Source organism: Aspergillus homomorphus (assembly GCF_003184865.1).
Source record: "Aspergillus homomorphus CBS 101889 unplaced genomic scaffold BO97scaffold_6, whole genome shotgun sequence".
In the NCBI taxonomy this organism is placed as follows: domain Eukaryota; kingdom Fungi; phylum Ascomycota; class Eurotiomycetes; order Eurotiales; family Aspergillaceae; genus Aspergillus; species Aspergillus homomorphus.
The window spans coordinates 778,813-802,532 of NW_020291892.1; the positions used below are offsets into that span (position 1 = coordinate 778,813).

The following is a 23,720-nucleotide window of genomic DNA, read 5'->3' on the forward strand; positions in this document are numbered from 1 at the left end:
TTGTTTTTGTCGATGTTCTTCCTATCCAGGCAGACGAGTTCAATATATAGCTTACGTGAAGCCAAGCAGACAGCAAGCCCCTTTTTCCACACTTTGTGATCATATATACCCTTTAGCAGCATCTAAAACCATATATACAAACCAAATGCAACAATCAAGAAGGCAAAGCGGGCGGTGGCCCCTGCCTGTCCGGAAAATCCGTACTCCTCGCCACCTCCTCCCACTCCTCGACCATCATCGTTAGCGCCCGGATCTTCTCCCGCAGAATATCGAGGCATTCACTACCAAACGGCACACGCAACGGAACTTCTTTCCCCTCTGCGATGCCAACTCCCTTGGCCAACTGAATCACCTTGGCGATAAGCTCGACCGCGTTTCCGGGCTCGTTGCGGTAGTTCTCCGCGCCGCGCGCGCGCACCGCCTCGTTCAGCGGCCGCCAGAACTCCACCCGGTTCGGCACGTGGTTGATCTTGTCCATTACCTCTGTACTGTGGATGCCGGCTTCGATGATCAGCGGCTTGATGCCTGGCGCGAAGAGCGCGAGTTCTTTGGACAGGCTTTCTACGGCGCCTGTTATCGAGTGGGCGGTTAGTTAGGGTTAGGGTTTTGCATATCCGAAAAGGGTGGAAAGGCCGAAGCAGGGGGTTTAGAAGGTTCGAGGAATTGAGAAGATGCATGCATGCATACCTTCCAGCGCATGCTTGCTCGCGCAGTACGCTGCCGCTGCTGGCTCGCCGTAGAACCCTGCCTGCGAGCCCATGTAGATGATCCGTCCCTCGCCCTTCTCGCCCTTGCTGCGGAAGTGCGGCAGCGCCGCGCGCGTCAGATTGATAGGGCCGTGGAAGTTGGTGGCGAAGCATCGTTCCATGTCTTCTGGTCTGTTATATAGGTTAAACGACTGAGTGAGCAATTGGTGTAGTTCCGGTTGGACCATCACGTACGTCATTTCCTCTATCGCGCCGCACTGGATGTATCCTGCATTGTTGACCAGCACGTCGACTCCGCCGTAAATATCCACCGCCTGCTGAAATTTCGCGTCCAGTTCGGCTTGAGGGGCTGTGACGTCGAGCTCGAGAATCGTGGCGCCCGTGTCCTTCAGGTGTGCAAGCTTGGTCTCCGCGTTGCGACCGGTTGCAATGACGTTGTCGCCTAATGCCCGTAGCTGTCGCACGAATTGCTCGCCGAATCCGCTGGAACAGCCTGTGATGAACCAGGTTTGTTTGCGGGGATCCATGTTTGTGTGCCAATTGATTCTAGAATGATAAAGTTCAGAAGGGGAAGATGTCTAGTGATGGTGAGAGGTGCTGTGCCGAAAGTAAGAAGAATCTGATTCTTCCCAAGTACCAGGTCGCTTATATCGTAGGTAGATTGCAAGGCTTTCCGTTCTTAACCCCCCCCCTCCTTTCACCCCCATGAAACGAGGGGTAATCGGGGCTCATGCATGCTTACTTCGACGGTCGGGCACGCCAGGATACTTGGCAGGAAGTTCATCCACGATAATTGGTTATGTCGCTTACTGTCGCTTGACCCACTCAACTATAGAAGTGGACTTTACAGTGATGTGACGAATGCTGTCCGGTGCTGATTCTCCGCCTGCCCTACGCCCTCGTAGTAATGAAGATTATCATCCATGGCATTGGTTGTCCGTCCAGAAGAACTTTTTAGATTAGGATCTGCAGGTCCCACTAGAGCGTCAATCGGGGCCGAAACGCGATCGCTTTCCAGCCAGGCTGCGCCGGTTGCACCCTGGCCACCTCTACGAGGAACTCGTATAGCACCCCGCCGCAACCTACAAATGCACGGCATCAAAGCGCTTTGAATGGGACTCACCTTGCCGCTGTCGTCGGCAAGCGAGCATGGAAACCGGTAGAGACGAAGTGGGCAGTTTCGGAAGTAAAGTTCCTCGCGTTAATTGATGTCCATCTGCTTTCCATGCGGTCAATGGAGAAAGACATCGTATTCCTGGCAGCTTCGCATACTTCCTCATGTGCTCTTCCGAGAGGGTGTAGCTGGGACGCGTTCTTGGTCACTATCCGGCTGGAAACCCATATCCAGTGGCTGCTTGAATGACTGGATTCAAGGCGGCTCAAATTACGGCGGTCCATCGCTGGAAAGAGGCATTAGTAAGTAGAGGAAAGTGATAGAGAAGGAATGTTATCTTTCTGCAGGGGGGTAAATTTTCTTGATGCACACCAATTGTTTGTTATTGTCTTGGTGGAGAAAAGAAGGGAGGAGCGGGTCGCCAAGGCCAGTGCACATGCTTCCCGTGCCTCCCGCCTAAACGCCGCCAAGACCTTATATACTCGTACATTTTCATGACTCCTGTGAGTATCTCCCTTTCACTCATCCTTCCATCCTGAAGATTCTTGAAAGTTTCCAAATCCATAACTTATCATTCAGACAGCATTCCTCGTGGTCCAGACGAGCTCTGGCATATTATGTACCCCAAAGCCGAGGATGAGCATATTGTTCACACTGGGCTTTTCAGTTTCTTGATAGCTTTGGCTACCGCTCCCTTCTTCCGCTCCCTTCTTCCGCTTCTCTAGTTACTGGTCTCTGCGTCGAAGGTCTTTCAAGGCGAAATGTAACGTATGGCGTAAGGACCACACGCTCTTATGGAGACGCAATCGTCTCTGAGGCCATCTAATCTCCCTTTTATTCTGATGCAGAAAAGCGCGCAGATATCTGGTGGTCTGGATCGAAAAAAGTCTATGTTTCTCTCTTCCCTCTTGGTAAGTAAACAGATACCACCGTGAGGGCTTAGAAATGATAATCTGTACACTGAATGCTGCGAATTTCGGCACCCTCCTGCTGGCAGCGTGTCTAGAGACCCTTGTAGGCGTGGTTAACCAGAACAGATCCCCCAACAGCTTGCTACGCATGAGTATAGCAGATTTGGTACAGAACATGCTTACGAAGATGACAGTCAGAATCGTCTCTTTTGCCTGCCCTTCTGCGATAAACGAGAGATTGAACGTGGGCTTTCATTCTTATTCAGTGGTCCGAGTGTTTAAGAAAAGTATCCGGTTCAAAAGAACCACAGTCGTGACGATGATTAGAATAGAAGACAAAACGAGATACAAGAAAGAAGAAAGAAGGAAAAAAGAAAAAAAAAAAGCTAAGCACGTTTCAACATGAACGCAACCTGGCATCGATCGGTCAGGCTATTCTCCACAATCTCAATCCAACTGACGGAGTCGTCATCTGAGTCGCCCCTCTGATTGATCTTGGCCGTCCATATCGATTGGATGTATTCACCAGCTTTGACGACCAGTTGCTGCAACTTGGTGGATGTATCCTGCGGAGGACCCGCCACCTGGAGGTCATACTCGTAGTAAGTGGAAGTAGTACCCAATCTCGCAGGGGTGGGCAATTGTGCAGCGGCTGTGCTAGAAGGCGTAACATAGCTGTATCCGTTACTGGATTTGTTGGGATCTGTATCGTCCACCAATTGAATATTGTCGGTTTCGTCGGCTCCATTGCGAAACAGACAGACGTCGTCATCCCCAGAATAGAGCGTGATGACTGTATTCGATAAGGTAACATCGCCGGCAGACTTGTTCTCGCATTTGATTGTAAGCGTCTTCACTTGCCCTGCGCTGACCGTGGAATCGGAGAGGGTGTAGGAAAGCTGCGGGGAAGGGGCAGTGTCAAACCCACTGATGAGGTGGTGGGCCTCGTCATCGATAAAATCGGCAATCGGGTCAGGAGGGGGCTTTGTGCCAGTAAAGAAGTTGATCAAGACCTGGACGATCATGAGCACAATGCCGATCACCGCCAGCACAGCCCCGAGGATCGGTAAGGCTACGCTCATGGTGCCCGTCACGGCCCAGAGCCCGACCTCAGACCCCACGTTGATCACATCCAAGAGCACCGTCAACCCCTGCACAATCACGTTCAACACGCCCATCACTTTGCCGGGATCCGTGAGAGAGTCCCAGTCGTTGGCTAGAGAGAAGGACATCGCAACTACCAAGCCAATGCCCAAGATGGCGTTGAAGATTTTCAGCAGATTTCCTGACCAATTGAACCGGTTTGCCGCCTCTTCATAGGCAGGAGGGACCTCTGCGGGAGTGGAGTTAATGTCTTCATTGAAGGATTCTTCGCCCTCAGACGGCGTGGCAATCCCGTCGTAATGAAGGCCATCCGCTATGACTACCTGGTAGTTTTCGTCCCCGGCGATCTTTTCTGCCATCTCACCCATTGTCTCAGCATTTTCCATGACTTCCTCCGTCACCCTTTCACTGAGAGTTTCAACATTGAGCTCGTCCTCAGCCGTCTCTGTTGGTTTGGACTGGAAGCTCTTAAAGGCATCTATCGCCTTGTCGACTGCGTCCGTCACCAATCGAATCGTTTGAATAATCACGTCTGCTCGTTGAGGATCGGACATAGTATCCCACGCCGTCACGAGGGACCAGAGATTTACTGCCGCCATTGCCACCATCATGCCAACCTATATTGGAGATTTTAGCTGATCAGCCTTGGAAGGTAGGTTTTGTGGGAGGGGGAGAGCCTATACCATGCAAATGCTTGAAATCCCTTTCAACATGTTCGCACCTGGCAACGGTATCTTCTTGGCGACTTGATCAAAGGCTTCCCCTACCCATTTGAACAGCGAAGCGCCTCCGAAAGCAACCTGTAACCCTTTGCCAATGTACGTCAGCCAATGTGTCAGCTCCCTCATAAACGAGGCACTCTTTTCGAGGATCGCCGCGGCGCGCTGCTCGGCATCGGCCTGCTGATTCAAATTATTCTGCTTCTCGAATTCCTCAATTTGTTCCTGTAACGCAGCCCTGACGTCACTAGAAATGGACGGATCGTCATTGAGTACCTTGACTATGAGATCGTGCATGGAATCGTGTAGCCACGGGTACTTGGCATCCTGATCCTCATCCTGTTCGATGTCCGAATAATGCAGGCCCTCATCCACTATCATGCCCATGATCTTGTTGAAAAATTGCTCCGAGTAGTTATTTGATGGACTGAGCGCATCTAAGATGTTGCACTGCTTGTTTATGAGGTTGTTGCCCTAGAAAAAAAAAAGAGAACCTGTAAGTTTGGGGCTGATTGTGTAAACAGTTTAAATCAAGCAGGAACGTGCTAGGATGGTACTAACACTGTTGTCAATGGGGAAATGAAGCCACTTTTGAAGCTGCCGATCATCCTGGAGAAGGTATGTGCAAAGGTCGCTAGCCCAGTTATCGGGGTGGTCCGCTAGGTACGGTTCCAATTTTTCCTCATTCGCTCGGCGCATTGCTTCGCGGGAACTCAGGCGGTTGATGTCATTGTATTCTTGACTCTGAGATAAACTCTTCTTGCCATTCCCCTGCCACCAATACCAGAGATCATTCATCTCCTGGGTTGTGAACTGGTTCATATACTTGGACGTCCGTCCGACATAGCGACAGATGAAGGCGGGGGCATACTTGTTTTTGAAGAACTCCTTGAGGTCACTTGGTAGACTGTCTGCAAGAGCGGCTGGAATATCTTTGTCGACCAGCGGTTTGGGCTGCTGCAAGATTTTTTCTCTTTGGGTCTCGTCCATATGGTACAGCATCATTTCTTTGATAAGAGATTGCGAATCATTATGAACCTGGGTTGCCAGCGTCAGATTGCGCCTTTGTTCAGATCATGATGGAAAGACATCGAACTTACCGATTTTTCGTCATAGCCTCCCAGGTTCATCAGATCTCGAATACTTGGTGTTGCGAGGGTAAGAAGGTTTTGTGTAATCGACGCTGGTCGGAGCCGATCGTCGTCGGTGGTGCCAAACTGCCCGGGCCTGACGACGGCCGCGTAGGCTTGGGAAATCTTAGAGCGACACGCATGGACTGCTGCCGTCTCATTGAGGGTGCCTGTTACCAGATGACTGTTTTCAGTCAGTATCAGAGCGTGTGGTCATTGACTTTTTGCTTGCCTGGGGCTTATACCGGTTGCCCTTGTTCCCTCGTTTCGTTGGGTCATATTCGAAAAAGTACCCGGTTATCTTCTCATTGAGATAGTCGCTATCATCCAGTTTCAGAGTCATCTCCTGGAAGAGTGCTGGTATAGTCACATCAATATTCAGGTCCGGGAAGCCAACATCGAACGTCTTCTTGAGGTCAAGTCCAGTATCGGACACAAATGGAATCAAAGGTGCACGGTTCCATCGCACGGTATATAAGTCATAGGTGTCCTCATAGTTCTCATCATTGCTGTATAGCTGTCCGGCCACTTGGTAGAAGTCGCCGAGCTGAGTCCCGTGGTTTTCGTTGATCTTTTCTCGTAGATTATCGATCAAGGGGAATCTGACCCCGGGGACATCAACTCCCTGTGTGGTCCACCAGCCATCCTCAATCGTGCCCGCATCAACGGGATCGGTAGGTTCGGGCTTATTACCAGAATCTGCAGGCCACGGATCGCGATCATATGTCATCTGCCACTCGCCCAAGGTAGTCCATTCACCCCCATTGTCATCCGTGGCTCGCGGACTGGCCAGTCGCGGGTCCAAGCTTCGTCCTCGTGCCTCAAAGGGATGGATTTGGTCCCGAGAAGGCGCTTTCTGAGGCTCCGACTCAGGAGATAAATAGATGACACCCCGTCCCGCGGTTGCTTGGGAGTAGATCTCAACAACGCCATGCTCGAAGAGCTCCTGCTGTGACAGTTTGCGCGTCCAATGGAAGCTTCTCTGGCGGGGTTCGTAAGTACTCCGTAGCAGTACCTCGTCCTCGGCCATGAGATATCCGTCGACGAGGGTCAAAGTAGGGAGCTGATAACCGGCTGGAAGGCGATCCGGGACCCCAGCCTCCAGGGAAAAACGTCTCTTGAGACGCTCAATCGCCACTCCCTCGGGCCTTGCTAAGTTCTTTCTCATTTGCAGCCGTTCTTTGAAGGGTAAGGAAGCAATAGGCTTCCATGGCCCAGGCTTTTTACCGTCAGGGGAGCCGTATTGACCGAATAGCTCCCAGTTTAGTCGTTGGGAGATGGACTGGGCGTCGAACCGATGGAACATCGACGACAGTTCTTTGCAGGTATACAAGAGGCCCAGTCGCTTATCCACGGGGACTTGACGCAGCCTCTTCCGAGTCTCTTGCAGGGTGTAAACGGGGGCATTGGTGTCGACTACATAACCATGTGCGTGGTAGCTCTGATGCTCCGAGGGAAGCGAAAGCGTGTAGCTCACTCTTGGTTCAGCCGCTTCGCTCCGCTCAATAGAGTTGATCATTATCGTGGTTAATTCAGCCCCTTGAGATTGATAGATCATGTGTCCTATGGCGAGCTGGCCAATATGCCGGTAAGGGTTGATATGTCGTGCTCCCTTGACATCAACGGCCCGCGGTCCGGTCGTCGTATGAAAGACCTGTGAAGCAGGCAGGAGGGGCGACTGCCCGTCTACATCAATCGCATCAGTTCCCATTTTCTCAAACTCCGCTTCGGGTTGTAACTGCACTCACTGAAGCCAACGAGCCCTGGCTCTCCCGGCTGTCGAACGGGCTTTTGGCGGATTACAACAGACTTGCTGGGCTGATCGGGGACCAGGATTTCATCGCCTGGACGTAGGTCTTCCACGGGTCGTGATCCCCCATGCGCGAGTGAGATGGGAGTCCCTGGCAGGACACCACCCCCAAAAGAATTGCTGCGTCCAGCCCACGGTTCGCCCGTGACAGGGGAATAGCTGTTCCATCCGTAAAGCATCTGTTGATCGTAGGCTGTGTCCATAACATTCCCTCGTCAGAAAGGGAAACGATCGCTTAGAGAGTTGAAGGTCGTTCTTGTAAAACATACCGTACCTCACCCAAATTCTGACTGAATCCCATTTGCTGCCCTTGAAGGCGCGATACATTCCCGTCTCCCAGAGGGGCACAGCCTCAGCTTCCCATTGATGCGTTAGCATCATAGAGTACGACTGCCACTCATTCACGATTTCTTGACAATCCTGGAGACGGGCCAAACTATCCCCGAGTGCCTTCTCGTACGCATCGTCGGCGAACCGGCGGCTTCCACCCATATCGTAGAACGCCCTCGTCACCGTGAACGTTTGCGCGGGAATTTGCACCCCGGTCTCGGCATCTGGGGGGCATAGGCCGACAGTGGCCGCCCGGCCACAGAAGCGGACAATGCAATCCATCAAGTCGGGATCATCCTTGCCACCGCCCTCAGCCCAGAGGGTGTAGGACCATTGCACGAGAGCCTTGTAGCTCGATCGGTTTTGGAACTCGATCCCGGCGAGCGGGGTATCGCGGCCGACATGGTCTCGGTCCTGCATGTAGTCCGCAATGATAAGCCAGGTGATACTGAACAGATGATCATTCCGCAGCATATCGGTACGGATCTCCGTCCGGATAAATTCAGGATTGGTGATCGCCTGCAGGCAATAGTCCTGGAAGTCACCGTAATGCCAGAGGTCGTCGATGGTCATTGCGCCGCGCGATTTGAGGTCGCGGTTGATGTGCTCAATGAGGCAGAAAGTGAGGAGATTCGTGATGCACTCGAGATAGCGAAGGTGTGAATTGTTCTTCGGTGATTCAAAGTACCGGCGTCGTATCAGTCAGCGTCATGTCTCCGTGGACAATCCGGGAGAATTGGTAACCCTCTATGACGGAGAATGTAAAATAGATCAAATACCTGGTCCACATATTGCCTGTAATTCTGAGGATCATCGCTACTGCTAATGCTCGCCATTCCGTCGGTAGCCGAGGGGATTGAAAGCTTGTTGAACAGATCCCAGATGGAAAAAATGTCGAGCAGCGCATTGTCGGGATCCGGGTCGTCTTCAGGATAGGTTGCCGACCGATCAACGCACGCCCGCAGTTCATGGTCACTCATGTCCTGCTGGAAAGCATTGCGGACTTTATTGTGTAGTCGGTGGGCATAGTCAACGTAGGGCAAGGCCTTGAGGCCTTTGGTGGCTTGCACGGCCTCAGCAAACACTTGCTGCAGATCGTCGGACATGGCTTTGAGAGAGCACACGGTCCTTTCTTTCTTCAAGATTTTCTATGATCGAGTATTCTTTCCGGGTTTCCCAAAGCAACGAAGCACTTCTCGAGGCGGTTCACTGGGGGAAAGAAAAGGGATCGCCTCTCCTCTCCTTTTATACCCTTCGAGTTGTCTCCGTACCTCTGGTCTCGCATGAGATCGGTAACACCCATAACCATCGAAAAATCATTTCGCCCAGCTCTCCGCGCGCGATGACGACAAGACTTCGTCGTTGATGGATGGTGGACCAAAGGTGACATGTCAGATGTCGCGATGATGCAAGCATGTGCTAGGCCTGCCATCCGGCAGAGCCAAGGATGCGTCAACCTTCGCCGAAGTATATGCACCCTCAATTGAATGGGTTGGCTGTTGTGGATGGGAAATTTGCCCGATGCGCCCAGATTTAAAAACTTGGTTTTTAAATTGAATCAACGAGAGCAACGTGTTGTCCTCTGTGCATCGCTGACGATCGTCGTCGTAGACGAAACTTATTTTTGCAATGCCGCGCTACGAGCTGCCAGTGAGAGGCCGAAATAAGCTAGAGCGACCCAGTAAGTGTTTCGCAGGAAGATAGTATGACTTTGCGATTGGCAGGATGCATTCAGGAAACAGTCTCCAATGGATTCCTGTACTGCTGAGCTGTACCTGGCCGTCTGCAACCGGTTATCCGACTGGGATCAAATCAAGGAAGGCGAAAACAAGCAAACCGGTTCTGCTCATTGAGCTGTATATTTCAGTTCCTTTTGTAACCCTGCAATGAAGATGCATCTGCGCTCGAGGACTTCGATTCCTGTAGTGTAGCATTGACCCTGAAGGATTTGATTGTATTCAGCCTAATATTACCATCATACATCATCAGCAACAAAATATCTTGGTACAGACACGAGCCCTAGCGAACCGATCTCGAACCTCATAAGATAAGGAGAGAAGCGAGTGGAGTGATGCTCGCGACGGGCCGTACCCGATCAGCCATCGTCATTTATTCTTGGCCACGGTATGTCTAAGGCTGGGGTCAAAACTTGGAATAGCTTCTTCCTTGTCCTTTGCCCCGCATTGGGTGGAAATCTGGGAGCTCACCTTTCTGCAGAGGTCAAACCATCGAGACAAACCCGGGATAGTGAGTGGTTGCTTCCCCGCACTGGGAGCTGCAGTTCGCAGCTCTAGTTTGCAGTAGCTCGAAAACAGCAGATGTACAAGATCGAAAGGAGCAATCTGAATGGGCGGTTAAGGTAGCCCGTGCATGGGAGCTGTCAACCTATCCGGCCGTTGCATGAATCATGGGCGACATGCGTATACCTTGGAGGTTATGAAAACAGGGGAGAGAGGAGACAGAGCCGTAATCGCGCATGTCATGAGGGATTCTTTGCATGGCGAAAGAATGCCAACACTGCAATCATATGTATGCTGTGAGGAAAACCTTCCAGGATTGTGACTGTCATGCTTTCCTCATTCTGCAGGATCTCACTGCCATGAGCTTTTGGCTATGTTGAACCGCCGTGGCGTGACCTCTCTCTAACATCTCCAGTATCCAGCTCCAGAGTCCGACCCTGACCACCCTTTCTTATTCATCTTGCAGTGTTCATCATTGCAAATTCATGATCGCCATGGCGTAGCTCTTGTGCTTCATGGAGATATACCCCATTCCGACATAGTGGGTCACCCAGCCCAGGGTTGTACCGCCGAAATAGAGGTTTGTGAGGGGCCGGACGGCCTGATATGCCGGCGACGCGTTGCTGGCGGCTCAGCCGTGCAGTGCATTTCCTGTAGCATCATGGATGAAATCTTTATCTGGCTAAGCTTTATTAGTCCCGTCGCCTCTTGACAGACCCCCACTCGATCAACAAACTCTCCCCCAAGGTCGCACACGCCAGCCCAACAACCAGATACCCTGTCTGAATGATACTGCAATCGAACGCGATCATCGCTGCCGTAGGCTCAACAGGTGGCAGGCTTGCGATGATCTGCATCAGCCCCGTGCTGTTGATGTTTTTTCCACTCGGACCCGGGACCACACCACTAGGATTGTGTGAGAGCTGGTTGACGAAGAGAACCTGATCGATAGCAATCGCGACCGCGGACCAAAGACTGCGCAAACAGCATGACCGAGGTCCTAAGCATGACATCGTCGGCTGCCAGGAGAATTTGTACGACGTTTAATGCTTGGGACGGCTGTGGCGACAACGTTCATGTCTCTGCTGACGAGAAACGAATACCGCCTCCAGGGTGATCATGAGAAGCCAAAGTTTTGTGCCTGTTCGATACTCGGCCGCATCTGGTAAGGAGGGATGGTCAGCAATCACGAAGGTGCTTGCCCGCCCGTTGGTAAAGACATAAGGTCTTTTGGGGTCTTCAATTTCCAGCGTGTGAGACATTGAGGTGGTTATAAGCGTTGGTGCCCGTTAATGCCAGCTACCACCGATGAATGCTTCGTTGAGGAAAGAGCAGAACCTTCCTGGTGATGTTGATGAGGCTGGATTGCCTTGGCTCTAGTAATTACTAACGTTTTCTCACAAGACAAGCTGCCAGACCAGTCACTTCAAAATTGTCTTTTCATCCATAATGAACTTTTCAAAATGTACACAGATCCTGGGTCATTATATTCACACTGTTACGGCTATTGTATCTTTTACTCCTTGTGCAGTACCTTTATTTCGAATCGTTGATCCCTGTCATCAAGGTCAACTCGTAGTGAAATAGAGTAGTGATATAAGCACTTTTACAAATCACTAGTGGGTTCATTATAGTTATAATGATCTATCTCCGTGCGGGGAAGCCGAGCGGAGATACGGACCGGAGATGCGGAGCGGAGAATTCCGCCCCACAGCAAAGGAAAAGATACACATCACCAAGCTCTTGTTCACCCTCGAAGTTATGTAAAGGGAATCCGTGTTATCTTGCATTGATCAATAGGGGACAATCAGCAAAGACGCATGGCAAGCTGGAGTTTATGACAGTCACTTGTCATGTCACTAATATCTGCAGTAGAATGCAACACTAACTGCGACCCCTACATCAGCTGGACGTATAGACTCACTCTATCATCCTTTCGCCATCTATCGCACTAAACGGACCTTCTAATATAATCGAACCAGCGCCGCCCTTTACGACCTAGCACCTCAAATACCAACCCTCCATCCATCACCAGACAGAAAGTGAACCCATCATTGCGGATCAACATTAACCGCATACTTACTCTTCCGTCGAATTCTCGGCCCAAAGACATACAGCAAGTACGGGACGACAGTCATGACCCCACTAATCGCACCCAGGATAGTCAGAGTATAATGCACCCCGATAGCACGGTAAATCGGACTCCCAGCCACCGTGACCCCGCCCGCCACCACGTATCGTGTGAACACCAGGAACCCCAGAGCCGACGCCGAATATGTGTCATACGCGTCGATGAGATACATGTACGAGATGATGAAAATGGTGGTGATCCCGTACCCAAACAGCACTGAAGCCACAAGAGGAGACCAGATCGAGATGGAGGGCTGCGTGTGGATTAACGTTAGTCTGGGCCATACATCTTGCCGGAGGTTAAGGCGAAGGGACACTCACGTTGCTGGTCCAACCCATCCAAAACAAGCTCACCGGGACGGCAGGTGCCCCGCCGAGCATCGCGTACCAGAGCCGGGTTTCCGGCCTAATGACGGAGGTTTTGGCGTATTCTTTAACGGTCCAGGAGTAGATGAGCGGTACAATGCAGCTGACCAGCAGGGAGCCGACCAGCATGCCGGCCCAGCATAGACTAGTCAGACCTTCTGAGATGCCGTAGGTCTCGCCGAATATGAAGCTGTAGCCTTCCAGGAAGGTGAAAAGGACGATGTAAAGGATTGTCAGGTAGAGAGAGACCAGGATGATGATCAATTCGGAATAGAACATGGCGAAGGGCCGGTAGATCGAGGTCCGGAGCCGGTGCGCGAGCCCTTCATGCTCAATTTCCATGGGAGCCCGGTACCGCTCGTCGCCGGTCATTTCTCGTAGGATCTTCGCTTTCCAGTACAGGATAAGACTGCCGTAGGTCTCGGGCTGCAAAAGGAGAACAGCCACCAGAACGGCACCACCAAGAATCAGCATCATCCACTCCAGCCAGCGCCACCCTATCGTTGTCGGAATGTAACTGCCAATCATTTGTCCAAGCATTGGTCCCGAGAAGGCCGGGATAGCGTATACGGGAAAAGCGTAGGCTTTCTCGACGGGATTCCACAGATCGGCCACAGTACCGCCCGCGCAGCTCAGCGGCGTCGAAGCGAAAAGCCCGGCGAGAAAACGGAAGATGAGATGACTCTGCAAATTTGGTGCCAAGCCTGCAGCCATGATAAAGATCAAGAACACCAGCATTGTCGTCGAGTACACCGCGTTGCGCCCAAACGTCTCGGAGAAAGGCCCGGATAGGAGAGAGCCGAACGCAAAGCCTACTAAGAACAAACCTAAAGCGATTCCAACAGGGGAACAAAGTTCAGTCACCGTCGAAAGGTTTGTTCAAAATCAATTGGTACCAGAACTTCAAAGGGATTAACACGTACCCGTCGCAAGGGATCCAACTACCTCTGATATTTGAAAGTCTTTACTATATTCCCGCAGCCCGCAAGCATCGATTGCAGATGTCGCAGTCACAGCTACTGCAATCAGAGACACTAAGAGCGTCAGGGCTAGCTTTCGCTGTACGCTCATGTTGGCAGGTTTCAGGGGATCATCGGGTCCATCCCAGCCAACGGCGATCACGTCGCAGCTCGCGTCGATGGTAGGCCCGGAAGGCTGTTTTTCTCGGGTGCTATCAAAAGAGCCTAACTGGCAGCTATTCAAGCAAAGGATGTCAGAAATATCCCGATAGGTATGCTTGAGGTGGTTACCTGGGCTTATGCACGAAACCGACCGTATAGCCTTCACAAGTACATTTCTCTTCGATATTCGACAGAGTTTGGCGAACCGCTCGCCGGATTCGCTGATATTGCAAGTATGTCTCCATGGTTAGGTCTTGGTTGAATTTTGCAACCGCCAAGTTGAGACCAGATACCTGAAATAACGAAGGAAGGCACTATTAAGTGCTCACGGGGTACAATGGACCGGACAACCAAATATAGTTTCCGACCTCACATAAACTTCTACATCTCCGATCCTTTTCTGTGGCGATCGGAGAAGAAAATGTGGAGCCCTGCTTATCTCCGCTTCACCTGTTCCATTCTCCTGTCCTGCCCTCCATTTTCTCCATGTCTGTCTTAGTTTTCCCTGGAACAGGAAAGTGTTTGAATACGAGCTTCCCACAGTATTGAACAATTGAATTGGAATCAGCTCAAGTCACCGGGAAAAGGAGCGTTGTGACATGTAGGTTGGTTATTGTCCAAGCGGTATGACTGACGGAGTATGCGCGTATCATAACGGCTGGGCCGAGCAGATCGTGCTCTGTGTTATAGATATCTGTAGCCTCGTGCAGTCCATATGAAACAGGACCCAATGGTCGAGCGATCTCTAGATCCTGACCGGAAGGTCTATCCTTCGTGAACCCGCAAGGTCCAAGGATTGTATAACTTCTATTAGATGTGCTTTCAGCAACCTGGTTTTCTATCAATTCGTAATAATCTTGCCCTCCCTCTCCCATACTGGGAGATCCCTTACGTGGGAAGACTGCTCGAAGCGGGAGCCAAGCACTAAATAGGTCAGCAAAAGGGAAATTTCAGCCCAGTTCGCGGAAGAATAATTACCCAATTGTTGTAATCGGCGTCAAACCATTCCCGCATATCAATCCCGTCTTCAAACAAGTTCTCGACCTGTAGCTCTGTTGGGATTTGAAACTCCGAATCCCGTGCAGCCGACTGAGACCAGTCATGAAAAGTCAGCCAGCGAAACTATGAAACCACATTTATGGTAAACCTACTGCATGTGACTCAATATGGGATAGGCCTTGAGGCATGTTGCGCTCCGACCAGAGCAGCTTTCCATACGGGCCATGAGACCCTGCAACTCCTGTCGGTAAAAGCTCGAATCCCACGATGGTGGCATATCGGCGATGCACGAACTGAGCGCCACGGCAGCGTGGAGTGCTTTCAAGCTCACCACCCCGTTGAGCAACCAGATGAAGTCTCGAAGCAAAGGCACCTCATAGATTTGGCGATGTATAGAAATCACTTTCACCGACGAATCAATACATCGATCCCTTGAGGCGGAAATGAAGCACGGCGCTTGCGAGTGATGGAATGGACGATTGAGCAAGAGCAGAAGATGATGCGCGTACGTTTGCAGAACGCACCAATGGGCGTAGCTGGAATCAAGCAGGTTTGGCGCTCCGTCGATCATGTATGTCGAGTCCCACAGTCTTTGCTCGGTAGAGATTGCGGCATCGAATTCCTTCAATGGCTCGGGATCAAGCCTCGAGGCACCGGATATATGGCGGCAAATGCGGGTAGAAAGTGGAAAGAGACGAATCTTGAACATCATGACAGACATCTGCGTCGGCTCTTTGGGAGGCTGTGAGATACCTTCATTCGTAATGTCGTTGTCATTCACATTTGCCGGCAATGGGACCTTAAGATCGAGGAGAAATGACATGTCGACATCTCGAAACAAAATGCTTTGATAGGTATGTAGCGATAGAAGGCCGGCCCAGCAGCGGCGTCGCCTTTCAGCTTCGATTAGACCAAGTTGCTGATTCCCAGCATTGCACCGTAACGCCATCCCGATGTTCAAAGCCATTCCCAGTAAGGCCCATCCCTGATCCACGGAGCCATTCTGAGAGAGTTTATAGATTAACATCAGCAGAGCCTCAAACGTGCTGAACTTGTATCGGACAAAGAATTGGTCCTGTGAAAGGCATGTCATCGCAGTTTTCAACATCCGACGTGTCAAAGAGAGTGTCTGCTGGACGGAATCGCCCGTTCTTTCTAGCCACAAGCCTGCCAAGCGGGGGTTACTTGGTTCCACGGCGTTCAGCGCGATTGTGCACATCGAGAACAGCAAGGCCAGCTAGGATAGATCCACACCCAGCGGCTGCTGCGTGAAGGCGGTGTACTGTCTTTGAAATGTTGGGCCATGAAGAATGGGGAAAAGAGGCGAAATGTGGGTGAAGAAAGGGGAGATGAGATAGTCTAGGCAGGGTCTTGGAGGCAGCACTTCGATGATTTCCTGAATCGAGAATCCCGGACTGATGGAGAAGGGAGACGTTGCATCTGGTACAAGATACACGTTATGCTCTCCAACTGGTCTGTCCAATACCGCTGGCCAGTCGCTGCTTAGATTTACCTGACTTGCGCCTGGCTGCTGGGATGCTGGAATGCTGACGAGATTGCACTGCTCCGGCGCAATGGCGCCGACTGCGAATCATTCGTAGCCGTTGGCACATTCGAGCGACGGTCATGTGATCGTGGTTGATGAGCGGTGCGCGCGGCACTGGGCGGAAATGCGCAGAGAGCGTCTCGTCCCCTTCGTTTGCATGATCCGCAAGGCTATTGGCGATCGCAACGCAGCTTGGAGTGTCGACATCGCTCGCAGCTAATAGGTTTTCGTTTTCGGCGCGAGGAGGCGGAGCTTTGAGCTGGTTCCTGTCGGAAATTGACTGGAGTTCTTGGGCTTAACAGCTCTGCCATATCTTTCTATTCCTCTAGGCTCCTTAGTCAACGTCCATAGGGACTGGGTAGTGTCTTACGCAAGACGGAGCGGAGACGTGGGAATGTAGAGCAATGAGCGGAGTTAAAGATGGATGGAAGATTCGATCGAAACGCAAGAACGCAATTGTTGTCGGAGTCGGGAAGTTCCCGCCGGATCTTCCCGGCCGACTTACTGTGGTTAACGCTTGTGCACTCACTACATGGCAGTCATGACGTAAAACAATATCATACAAAACAATAAGTTTTCAATGTTTACATCTACTATCATACTGAGGAAGTGCTAGCTTATTCACTTTCGATATTCAGACTCAAAGCTTTGTCAATATCAACGTATAGCGCAACAGGTAGCGACCCCAGACTATCTCCGATCCGCCTTCCCGCTCCGCATCTCCGCTCCCACATCTCCGTTGCCGTATCTCCGTCATGTTATCTCCGTCTCCGTTGGGTCTTTGTCCCAATTTGGACTTTGTAGATATATAGCTTAAAGCTTTGATCCAATGCAAAAATCAGTTTTCACAAGTCCAAGACCAACCTTATAGGGAGGTAGTAATCAGAGCCCACGACACCCAGATAGCTCACTGAGCAGCCTCAACCTCGATCAGAGCCTTGAAGGCATTCAAAAGGTTACGCTGGAGATATGTGAAAGGCTCAATCCTTACGCTGAGCAGCAGAACGCCCCGCCGGCTGGATTATCGGACATCTTTCCCCACCAAATCAAGCCTCTACGCTCTCTTGGCTCGTTGCGTGTTGATCGCATTCGATGCAAAAGCCTGCAGCTGTTCACCCAGCCACTGCACCAGAGCAGTGCAGATGCTGTTAGCTAAGAGCCACGAGTAAAGACGAGTTTCTGAAAGAGAGGTAGGATGTAACAACACTTTCAAAAACAACAAACACAGCCGTGAGCATGACAATCTTCTTTACACCAACTTCCACAATTCACACCCGATCGAGAACTCCAACCAGCATAGCCCCAACGGCCGTAATCATGGGTGCATACCCCCAATGCCCCCATTGTCCTTGCCCCCAGCCCCAACACACCGCCCCATCAGCAAAGGCCACCGCGCTGGAGGCCACTAGCGTCCACCCGAGAGACTGCCGGGTGCCGTAGAAGGCTGCAGCGTAGATGGCTAGCCCCATGAAGATATCGCGGACGCCATAGATATGAATTAGGCTAGTGACTAGCTGGCGCTCGGGGAGGGATGTGGGAAGTGCCCACTCAAAGAAGGTCAGGGCATGCTCGGGGCGGAGGAGGGCGTTGAGTCCGAAGCCGATGAAGATGGTTCCGAAGGCGTTGGCGATACGGGGGAGGGCTGCGTGTTGGGAGAGAGGCATCTTGAGGTATTGGTAGTGGGTAGTTTGGAAGTGGTGGTTTGATTGAGCTTGCAGTGGTGGGGAGGTGTTGGTTGGTTGATGCGTGAAGGATAAGGTGGGGGAAGAGGGAAGGCTGCAGGCTGAAAGAAGACAAGATGGCGTCGGTTGGGCGGTGACAAAGAACAAAGAACAACGAACCCAATTCAACCGCCAAGAAGCCAAAGCATACAGTCAGCCTCCTGGTACTGACAGGTCATTCTCGGCTTCATGCGCACCGAACCACAGCTGAAAGCCTGCAATCTGATTAACTCTTATCGGCGGATAACTAGGTATGTGACAGACGGTTACTCCACCAGAAAAAGTGGGACTACCCGTTCAGTCCGGATTGTTATCATCCACCTTGCACCACCGTCCGTGCATGAGGAAGAAGGATGTTGAGAGAATAAATCGATGCACACATTCCATCCTGCAATCTCGCCCGCGGCAAAGTGTCCCGAGCTTCTGGAGCGAGACTCCAAGCCCCAGCGCCACGCATCTGACTAGTGAAGTATGATCACATCCGTCGGTTATCTTCTGGTAGTCCGGCCTTGTGACAACGCCTAGAACTCTACCGAGCCCACAGACGCACAAGGCTGTTGGTTTTCCGTTCCTGATCGGGAGCATGACAACACCTATCCAACGCCTCAAGCGGGGTCAGTGGACGACGACCCTCTTAGAGACCCCAAGATACCGCCGGGGATCTGCAGGACATCGATAGTTCCTGCAAGTTCTTATCAGCTGCCCACGCACGCTGCGTGAATTCTCCGAATGCAGTCACAGCGGGGGCGGGCGTGTAATAGGGCCTCTGGTTGGATTGACGACGACGCGAAGGGGGATGCATTTGCAACTAATTTATCTCGTCTTCCACTAGCTCTTATCTTCGATTCTTGTTCTGAAAAGATGCAGACAACAACACCCCGTCACTTTTGAACATTTGCATATTCAAGACTACACGAGCCATTGTGACCGGAAACAACCCGTCTACCAGTGTAGTGCTCCCTGGAGCAAGACATCAGGCCTCATGCTCGGAGTATTCCCTCTCATTCCACAAATCCACCAATGACCACTGGGAATGTGTGCGGAACGTGCATAAGTGCCTGCAGCTACGATGGAGACGGCACACAGCCCGGCGCTTAAATGTATTTTTATCGTTCCTGTCATTGGGTTCCGTTCCCCTGGGACCTCGAATTCGTGCAATGATTGGCTGTTGACGGGGAGGATTTACTATGATTAGAACTCCCAAAATAAACCGGAGAAAGGGTCATGCAGCATTAATTTGCGGGAGATTCATCGGCCGCGTTGGCGTCACTCCATCAGCGGGTTTACCCCTCTTTTGACTCCTGACCCGACCCGGATGGTGGTTATATTCTCCTGTCATGCCTACCGTCCTCAGGCTTCTGATTTTCTCTTCGCTTGCTCACAGCTCTCAGTGTGGTCTGGAGTTGCAAAGTTTCTTTGAACCAAAACATCGCTTTCTGTTCTGGTTTGATCAAGTGCTCTGATCACCATGGGTGTCATGCGTCTACCTCGCCCAACAGGCGTTTATGTGCCTGCCAGAAGTCTCAGTCCTGAAATCATCTCGTCCCCTCTCTCTCCTAGTTTCAACTTCGACTCGGAGACCCTCACTCCCTCAATCATCCCTGCTCTCGAGTATATCTCCGCCAAGCTGGAGCAGAAGATGATGCACGTTACCCTTCTGGTCGGTCGGGGCAAACCCTACCCAACCGGACAGCCCTCAGACCTCATCATCATCCCCATCACCCAACTAGATTCCATCACCCGGCCAATCGTCTACCGCACCGTCGCCAAGGGCGCCAGCAAGTTCTCGCTGGGCCAGAGCTGGATCGACGCTCTCAACCGGAGTCAGTACGAAAGCGCGGCCAATGATTACCTCCGACAACAATCCATCATGCAGAACGAGGTGATCTTTAGCCGAGAAGGCCTGACACTGCTCAACGTCGACCGCATCTACACCTTCAAGCGCCGACTGTGCATCCTCACCAACCGAGGAGTCGACCCCGAAGAGTCATACATCACCTCCTGCACGCAGCTCCTTCATCGCACCATCCAAGACTTCCACGGTCGGCCTTTCAGCAAGGCCTTCTTCCACCGCGTCTACGAGCAACTGAATGTATCCGACGAGCTCCTCACCCGCGTGGCTGACACGTACAAGAAGCAATACAACGATGACGGCATCATCCTTCCCCCGCAGCCCAAGGCCGAGCCTCCACGAAAGGTCGAACAGCTTCGCAAGGCCGAGGGACCGCGCAAGTCACCGCTCCGGTCCACTCGTGCGTTGCGCCGGCAGGGTCCTCCGCCCACCAAATATGTGCTCCCCGGCAAACGCGGCCCCAAGACACCCTTGTCCGCGTCGGACGTCACGCCAATCACGCAGAATGAGTGGAACATGGTCATCGGGCCGGAGTTCCCTCACCAGGCCAAGGCGACGGTTACCAAGTGGACTCCGTCACCCACTGTCATGGCGGCTGCGTGAAGACTGCTGTTTCGATCAAGGATTCCTTGATGCTCATCCCTTTGACTTCCAAGAGCAAGTGAAGTCACCTCCCAGTCAGCAATGCCTAAACGGCTGGGCCCAGAGACTCCATCCCGCACAAGATCAAAGGTGAGAACACCCAAGCAAAGACCTGAAAAACATACACTAACCAACCGGTGCAGAAATTGTGGCAGTTGAAACACTCCACTTTCATGGTCGCATTGACCAACAAGATCACCCACGGCCAGGCTTAGTGGAGCCACCCGAGCATGTCGGTCGGCAAACTGGCCAACCGGGCGTAGTTTTGCCTCTCGGTACAGGCTATAGCTTTGTGGGGAAATGGCGGGAATGCCAGCATTCCGACCGAGAAAAGAGTCGGGTTCGTGAAGTGAACCGGTTTCTAGTCGGTTCTCAATTGGCAAATGCTCAATCAATCGGGCATCGGCAGATTGGAAATGCTTGGTGGTTACCCTTCTGAATAAGGTGGACACCAGATATGTACTATATTGTATCATTACTTAGTTCGAGTCGAGAAATCGATGACTTCAGTATTGAATCATGCCAAGTAATCAAAGAAGCTTAGCTAGAGTCAGTATATCGGCGCTCTCCGGCACGGGTTGTATGGCTTTTCGTCTTGAGCAAGGTGTTCTCTCAGTGCAACATTCTTGTAGAAAAGATCAGCAGCTAGAAAATATTAGTTTTTCGATGCTCTAACTTCAAATTCAGCTCACAAGCGAACCGTTTCGCCAAACCGACAGAAAGCAGCGGACAACTCCGGCTCTCCCCGAGCGAGCGAACAAGTTTCCCGCTCGAAGCTCTGCGGAGAAAAAGTCGAAGATCCACTGCAGAATTTGTTCGAGCAGCAACTAGACCAGTCACTATCGACCAGATCATTCTGCATTCTGTCGCGTGGATAGTCGGATCCACTGGTTGGTTGGGGTTGATAATTCAAGCATCTAAAATTCTTATCGCCTTCGCAGCGCCTTATCAAGTCTGCCCCTCCCTCTCGAACATTCAAATCCTGCCCTACGCCAGCCAAACCCTTCCCCACACATACACCCGGACTCTTCACCACTTCACTAACACCGACACACCAGTTTCAGCCCGTGGCAGTGTTCTTCAAGGACTGTAGACCTCTCCAGCCCCGTGCGTGAGCCCCAGTGTCCAACCATGCGGGACTCATCCCCATCCCCAGCCGATGCAACCACGGGCATCGACAACAGCGACATGCCCGATCGCAAATGGACCACCAAGGCCTTCTTCAAACAGGCAGAGAAGTCGCACAGTCGACTGCCGGGGATCCGCAAGATCCCACTGCCTGCCATTGGCATTATACTGTTTATCGCGTTGATCAACGTGGTAGTGTGGATAGCCGCCGCGATCGTCCTGGTAAGTCATGCACACCACTCACTCTTTCTTTTTTGCAAAACCTAACAATCTATCCAGAAATACCACCCGTGCGTTCAACCCAGAGACCTGTAAACCAACAGGACTAATCCCAAGGACCCAGATCCCTAGTCTCCAACGCCGTGCTCTCCTACACACTAGGACTACGCCATGCGTTCGACGCAGACCACATCTCAGTACCACGCCCTCCCAAATACACCAACTTGAGACCCAACTAATAACCGCAAAAAAATAGGCCATCGACCTAATGACCCGCCGCCTACTAGCAACAGGCCAGAAACCCGTAACAGTAGGAACGTTCTTCTCCCTCGGCCACTCCACGTACGCTCCCACCCCCACGTATCCCCGTTGTACCACGTCTAACAACCCGCCAGCATCGTAATCATCACCTCAATCGTGGTAGCAGCAACCGCAGCCGCGATCTCCTCGCGATTCGACAGCTTCAGCACAATCGGCGGGATAATCGGCACGTCAGTGAGCGCGGCATTCCTGATTCTCCTCGGGCTGATGAACGCATATATCCTGTACAAGCTGTACCGGCAGATGCAGAAGGTACTGGATCTGCCCGAGGGCCAGGAGGACGAGGTGTGGAAGATCGAGGGCGGCGGGGTGTTGTTTAATGTGTTGAAGCGGATGTTCAAGTTGATTGATCGGTGCGTTTGCCCTTGCACGTCCAACCTTTCCAAACTGACAGGGGTGAAAAGTCCATGGAAAATGTACCCCCTCGGCATCCTCTTCGGCCTAGGCTTCGACACCTCCTCGGAGATCGCACTACTGGGCATCTCATCGGTAGAAGCAGCAAATGGGACGAATTTCTGGGTGATCTTGATCTTTCCCGCGTTATTCACCGGTACAATCACCCCCCCCCCCCCCTTCACCCTAAACCCCGCACCCAACAAAAAGCGATAGCTAATAAACAAACCCAAACCAGCGGGAATGTGCCTCCTCGACACAACAGACGGGGCCCTCATGCTCTCGCTGTACGTCCAACCGTCCGCCAACTTCCTGCCGTCGAAAAGCGATACCGCCTCCGACGCGCCGCTGATGGGCGACTCCGAGAGCCAGGAAGAGGTGGCGCCCTCGCGCAACCACCGCGACCCCGTCGCCTTCCTGTACTACTCCATCGTGCTGACCTGCCTGACGGTCATCGTGGCCATCGTCATCGGCGTCATCCAGGTGCTTACGCTTGTGTTGAACGTCGCCAACCCGACGGGACGGTTCTGGGATGGCGTGCAGGTGGCCGGCGATTACTACGATGCTATTGGCGGGGGGATCTGTGGGTGTTTTCTGGTGATTGGGGGGTTGAGTGTGCTGGTTTATAAGCCTTGGAGGCGCTGGGTTGCCCGGCGGCATGGGAGGAGTATTGTGACTGTGGGGGATGTGGAGAGGTATCGGGATGAGGAGCCTGCGGAGGGTGGGGGTGGGGATAGTAATGGGGGGAAGGGGGTTGCGAAGGGGGCTACGGCTTTGACGGTTGAGCCGGTTGATGGACCTTCTCGTTGAGCTTGGCTGGTTGGGATGGGTTGATATGGGGACGTGGTGGGTAGGAGGTGCAAGCACGGCAGATGTGCATGAGTATACGAGTTTACGATAGAAAAGTTCTGAATACTAAGCTCATTGATCATTGACACCTGAGGCACCCACTCACTACCGGTACCGGCTGCCAACTGCCGGCCGAGTCCCACCATGCCTGAGGCAGCTCTCCTCAAACTGACGTCAGCTATCACGAACCTTGAAGCTCAATACCTATCTCCATCTAAGTCCCGTTGAGCGACATCTGACATCAGTATATCTACTACCGTACTGGACATAATGTACTCACTCAGATAATACACACCGCAATGCTAGATCCCAGTTGAAGCCTTCTACTCTAGTCCATATATATACCACAATGACATAGCAGACGAAGT

The 23,720-nt window shown here is 52.0% G+C and overlaps 9 protein-coding genes across 9 annotated transcripts; 2 read left to right on the forward strand and 7 right to left on the reverse strand.

The window, feature by feature from the left end:
• Window positions 1-154: 154 nt before the first annotated feature.
• Window positions 155-1,289, reverse strand: BO97DRAFT_463085 (SDR family oxidoreductase; the record flags this gene model as incomplete). The annotated part of the gene is made up of 3 exons (XM_025699448.1): window positions 942-1,289; window positions 688-878; window positions 155-570 (listed from the first exon to the last, which is right to left on the reverse strand). The coding sequence occupies exons 1-3, from the start codon at window positions 1,232-1,234 to the stop codon at window positions 155-157; spliced, it is 900 nt and encodes a 299-aa protein (XP_025554372.1). The 5' UTR covers window positions 1,235-1,289.
• Window positions 1,290-1,551: 262 nt separating this feature from the next.
• Window positions 1,552-2,105, reverse strand: BO97DRAFT_411973 (uncharacterized protein; the record flags this gene model as incomplete). The annotated part of the gene is made up of 2 exons (XM_025696208.1): window positions 1,552-1,789; window positions 1,831-2,105. The coding sequence occupies 2 exons, from the start codon at window positions 2,103-2,105 to the stop codon at window positions 1,552-1,554; spliced, it is 513 nt and encodes a 170-aa protein (XP_025554373.1).
• A 1,013-nt stretch (window positions 2,106-3,118) lies between these two features.
• Window positions 3,119-6,853, reverse strand: BO97DRAFT_463091 (uncharacterized protein; the record flags this gene model as incomplete). The annotated part of the gene is made up of 5 exons (XM_025699450.1): window positions 3,119-4,453; window positions 4,520-5,029; window positions 5,117-5,443; window positions 5,656-5,869; window positions 5,931-6,853. The coding sequence occupies 5 exons, from the start codon at window positions 6,851-6,853 to the stop codon at window positions 3,119-3,121; spliced, it is 3,309 nt and encodes a 1,102-aa protein (XP_025554374.1).
• Window positions 6,854-10,537: 3,684 nt separating this feature from the next.
• Window positions 10,538-11,327, reverse strand: BO97DRAFT_422010 (uncharacterized protein; the record flags this gene model as incomplete). Its single annotated transcript, XM_025696755.1, has 3 exons — window positions 10,538-10,688; window positions 10,783-11,084; window positions 11,169-11,327. 3 exons carry the CDS (start codon window positions 11,325-11,327, stop codon window positions 10,538-10,540), a joined length of 612 nt encoding a protein of 203 aa, XP_025554375.1.
• Window positions 11,328-11,920: 593 nt separating this feature from the next.
• Window positions 11,921-13,927, reverse strand: BO97DRAFT_363905 (MFS transporter; the record flags this gene model as incomplete). The annotated part of the gene is made up of 4 exons (XM_025692524.1): window positions 11,921-12,449; window positions 12,517-13,388; window positions 13,485-13,756; window positions 13,812-13,927. 4 exons carry the CDS (start codon window positions 13,925-13,927, stop codon window positions 12,117-12,119), a joined length of 1,593 nt encoding a protein of 530 aa, XP_025554376.1. The 3' UTR covers window positions 11,921-12,116.
• Window positions 13,928-14,088: 161 nt separating this feature from the next.
• BO97DRAFT_468688 (fungal specific transcription factor domain-containing protein) lies at window positions 14,089-15,848 on the reverse strand. Its single transcript, XM_025699768.1, has 3 exons — window positions 14,834-15,848; window positions 14,661-14,771; window positions 14,089-14,606 (listed from the first exon to the last, which is right to left on the reverse strand). Exons 1-3 carry the CDS (start codon window positions 15,787-15,789, stop codon window positions 14,252-14,254), a joined length of 1,422 nt encoding a protein of 473 aa, XP_025554377.1. The 5' UTR covers window positions 15,790-15,848; the 3' UTR covers window positions 14,089-14,251.
• Window positions 15,849-17,222: 1,374 nt separating this feature from the next.
• On the reverse strand, window positions 17,223-18,068 carry BO97DRAFT_240652 (DUF4267 domain-containing protein). The gene is made up of 2 exons (XM_025690787.1): window positions 17,433-18,068; window positions 17,223-17,350 (listed from the first exon to the last, which is right to left on the reverse strand). Exon 1 carries the CDS (start codon window positions 17,889-17,891, stop codon window positions 17,496-17,498), a length of 396 nt encoding a protein of 131 aa, XP_025554378.1. The 5' UTR covers window positions 17,892-18,068; the 3' UTR covers window positions 17,223-17,350; window positions 17,433-17,495.
• A 1,348-nt stretch (window positions 18,069-19,416) lies between these two features.
• Window positions 19,417-20,403, forward strand: BO97DRAFT_338967 (uncharacterized protein; the record flags this gene model as incomplete). Its single annotated transcript, XM_025691536.1, has 1 exon — window positions 19,417-20,403. One exon carries the CDS (start codon window positions 19,417-19,419, stop codon window positions 20,401-20,403), a length of 987 nt encoding a protein of 328 aa, XP_025554379.1.
• Window positions 20,404-21,312: 909 nt separating this feature from the next.
• On the forward strand, window positions 21,313-23,313 carry BO97DRAFT_441206 (HoxN/HupN/NixA family nickel/cobalt transporter; the record flags this gene model as incomplete). Its single annotated transcript, XM_025698146.1, has 7 exons — window positions 21,313-21,792; window positions 21,850-21,860; window positions 21,914-21,986; window positions 22,046-22,131; window positions 22,185-22,463; window positions 22,515-22,660; window positions 22,742-23,313. Exons 1-7 carry the CDS (start codon window positions 21,574-21,576, stop codon window positions 23,311-23,313), a joined length of 1,386 nt encoding a protein of 461 aa, XP_025554380.1. The 5' UTR covers window positions 21,313-21,573.
• Between the last annotated feature and the right edge of the window lie 407 nt (window positions 23,314-23,720).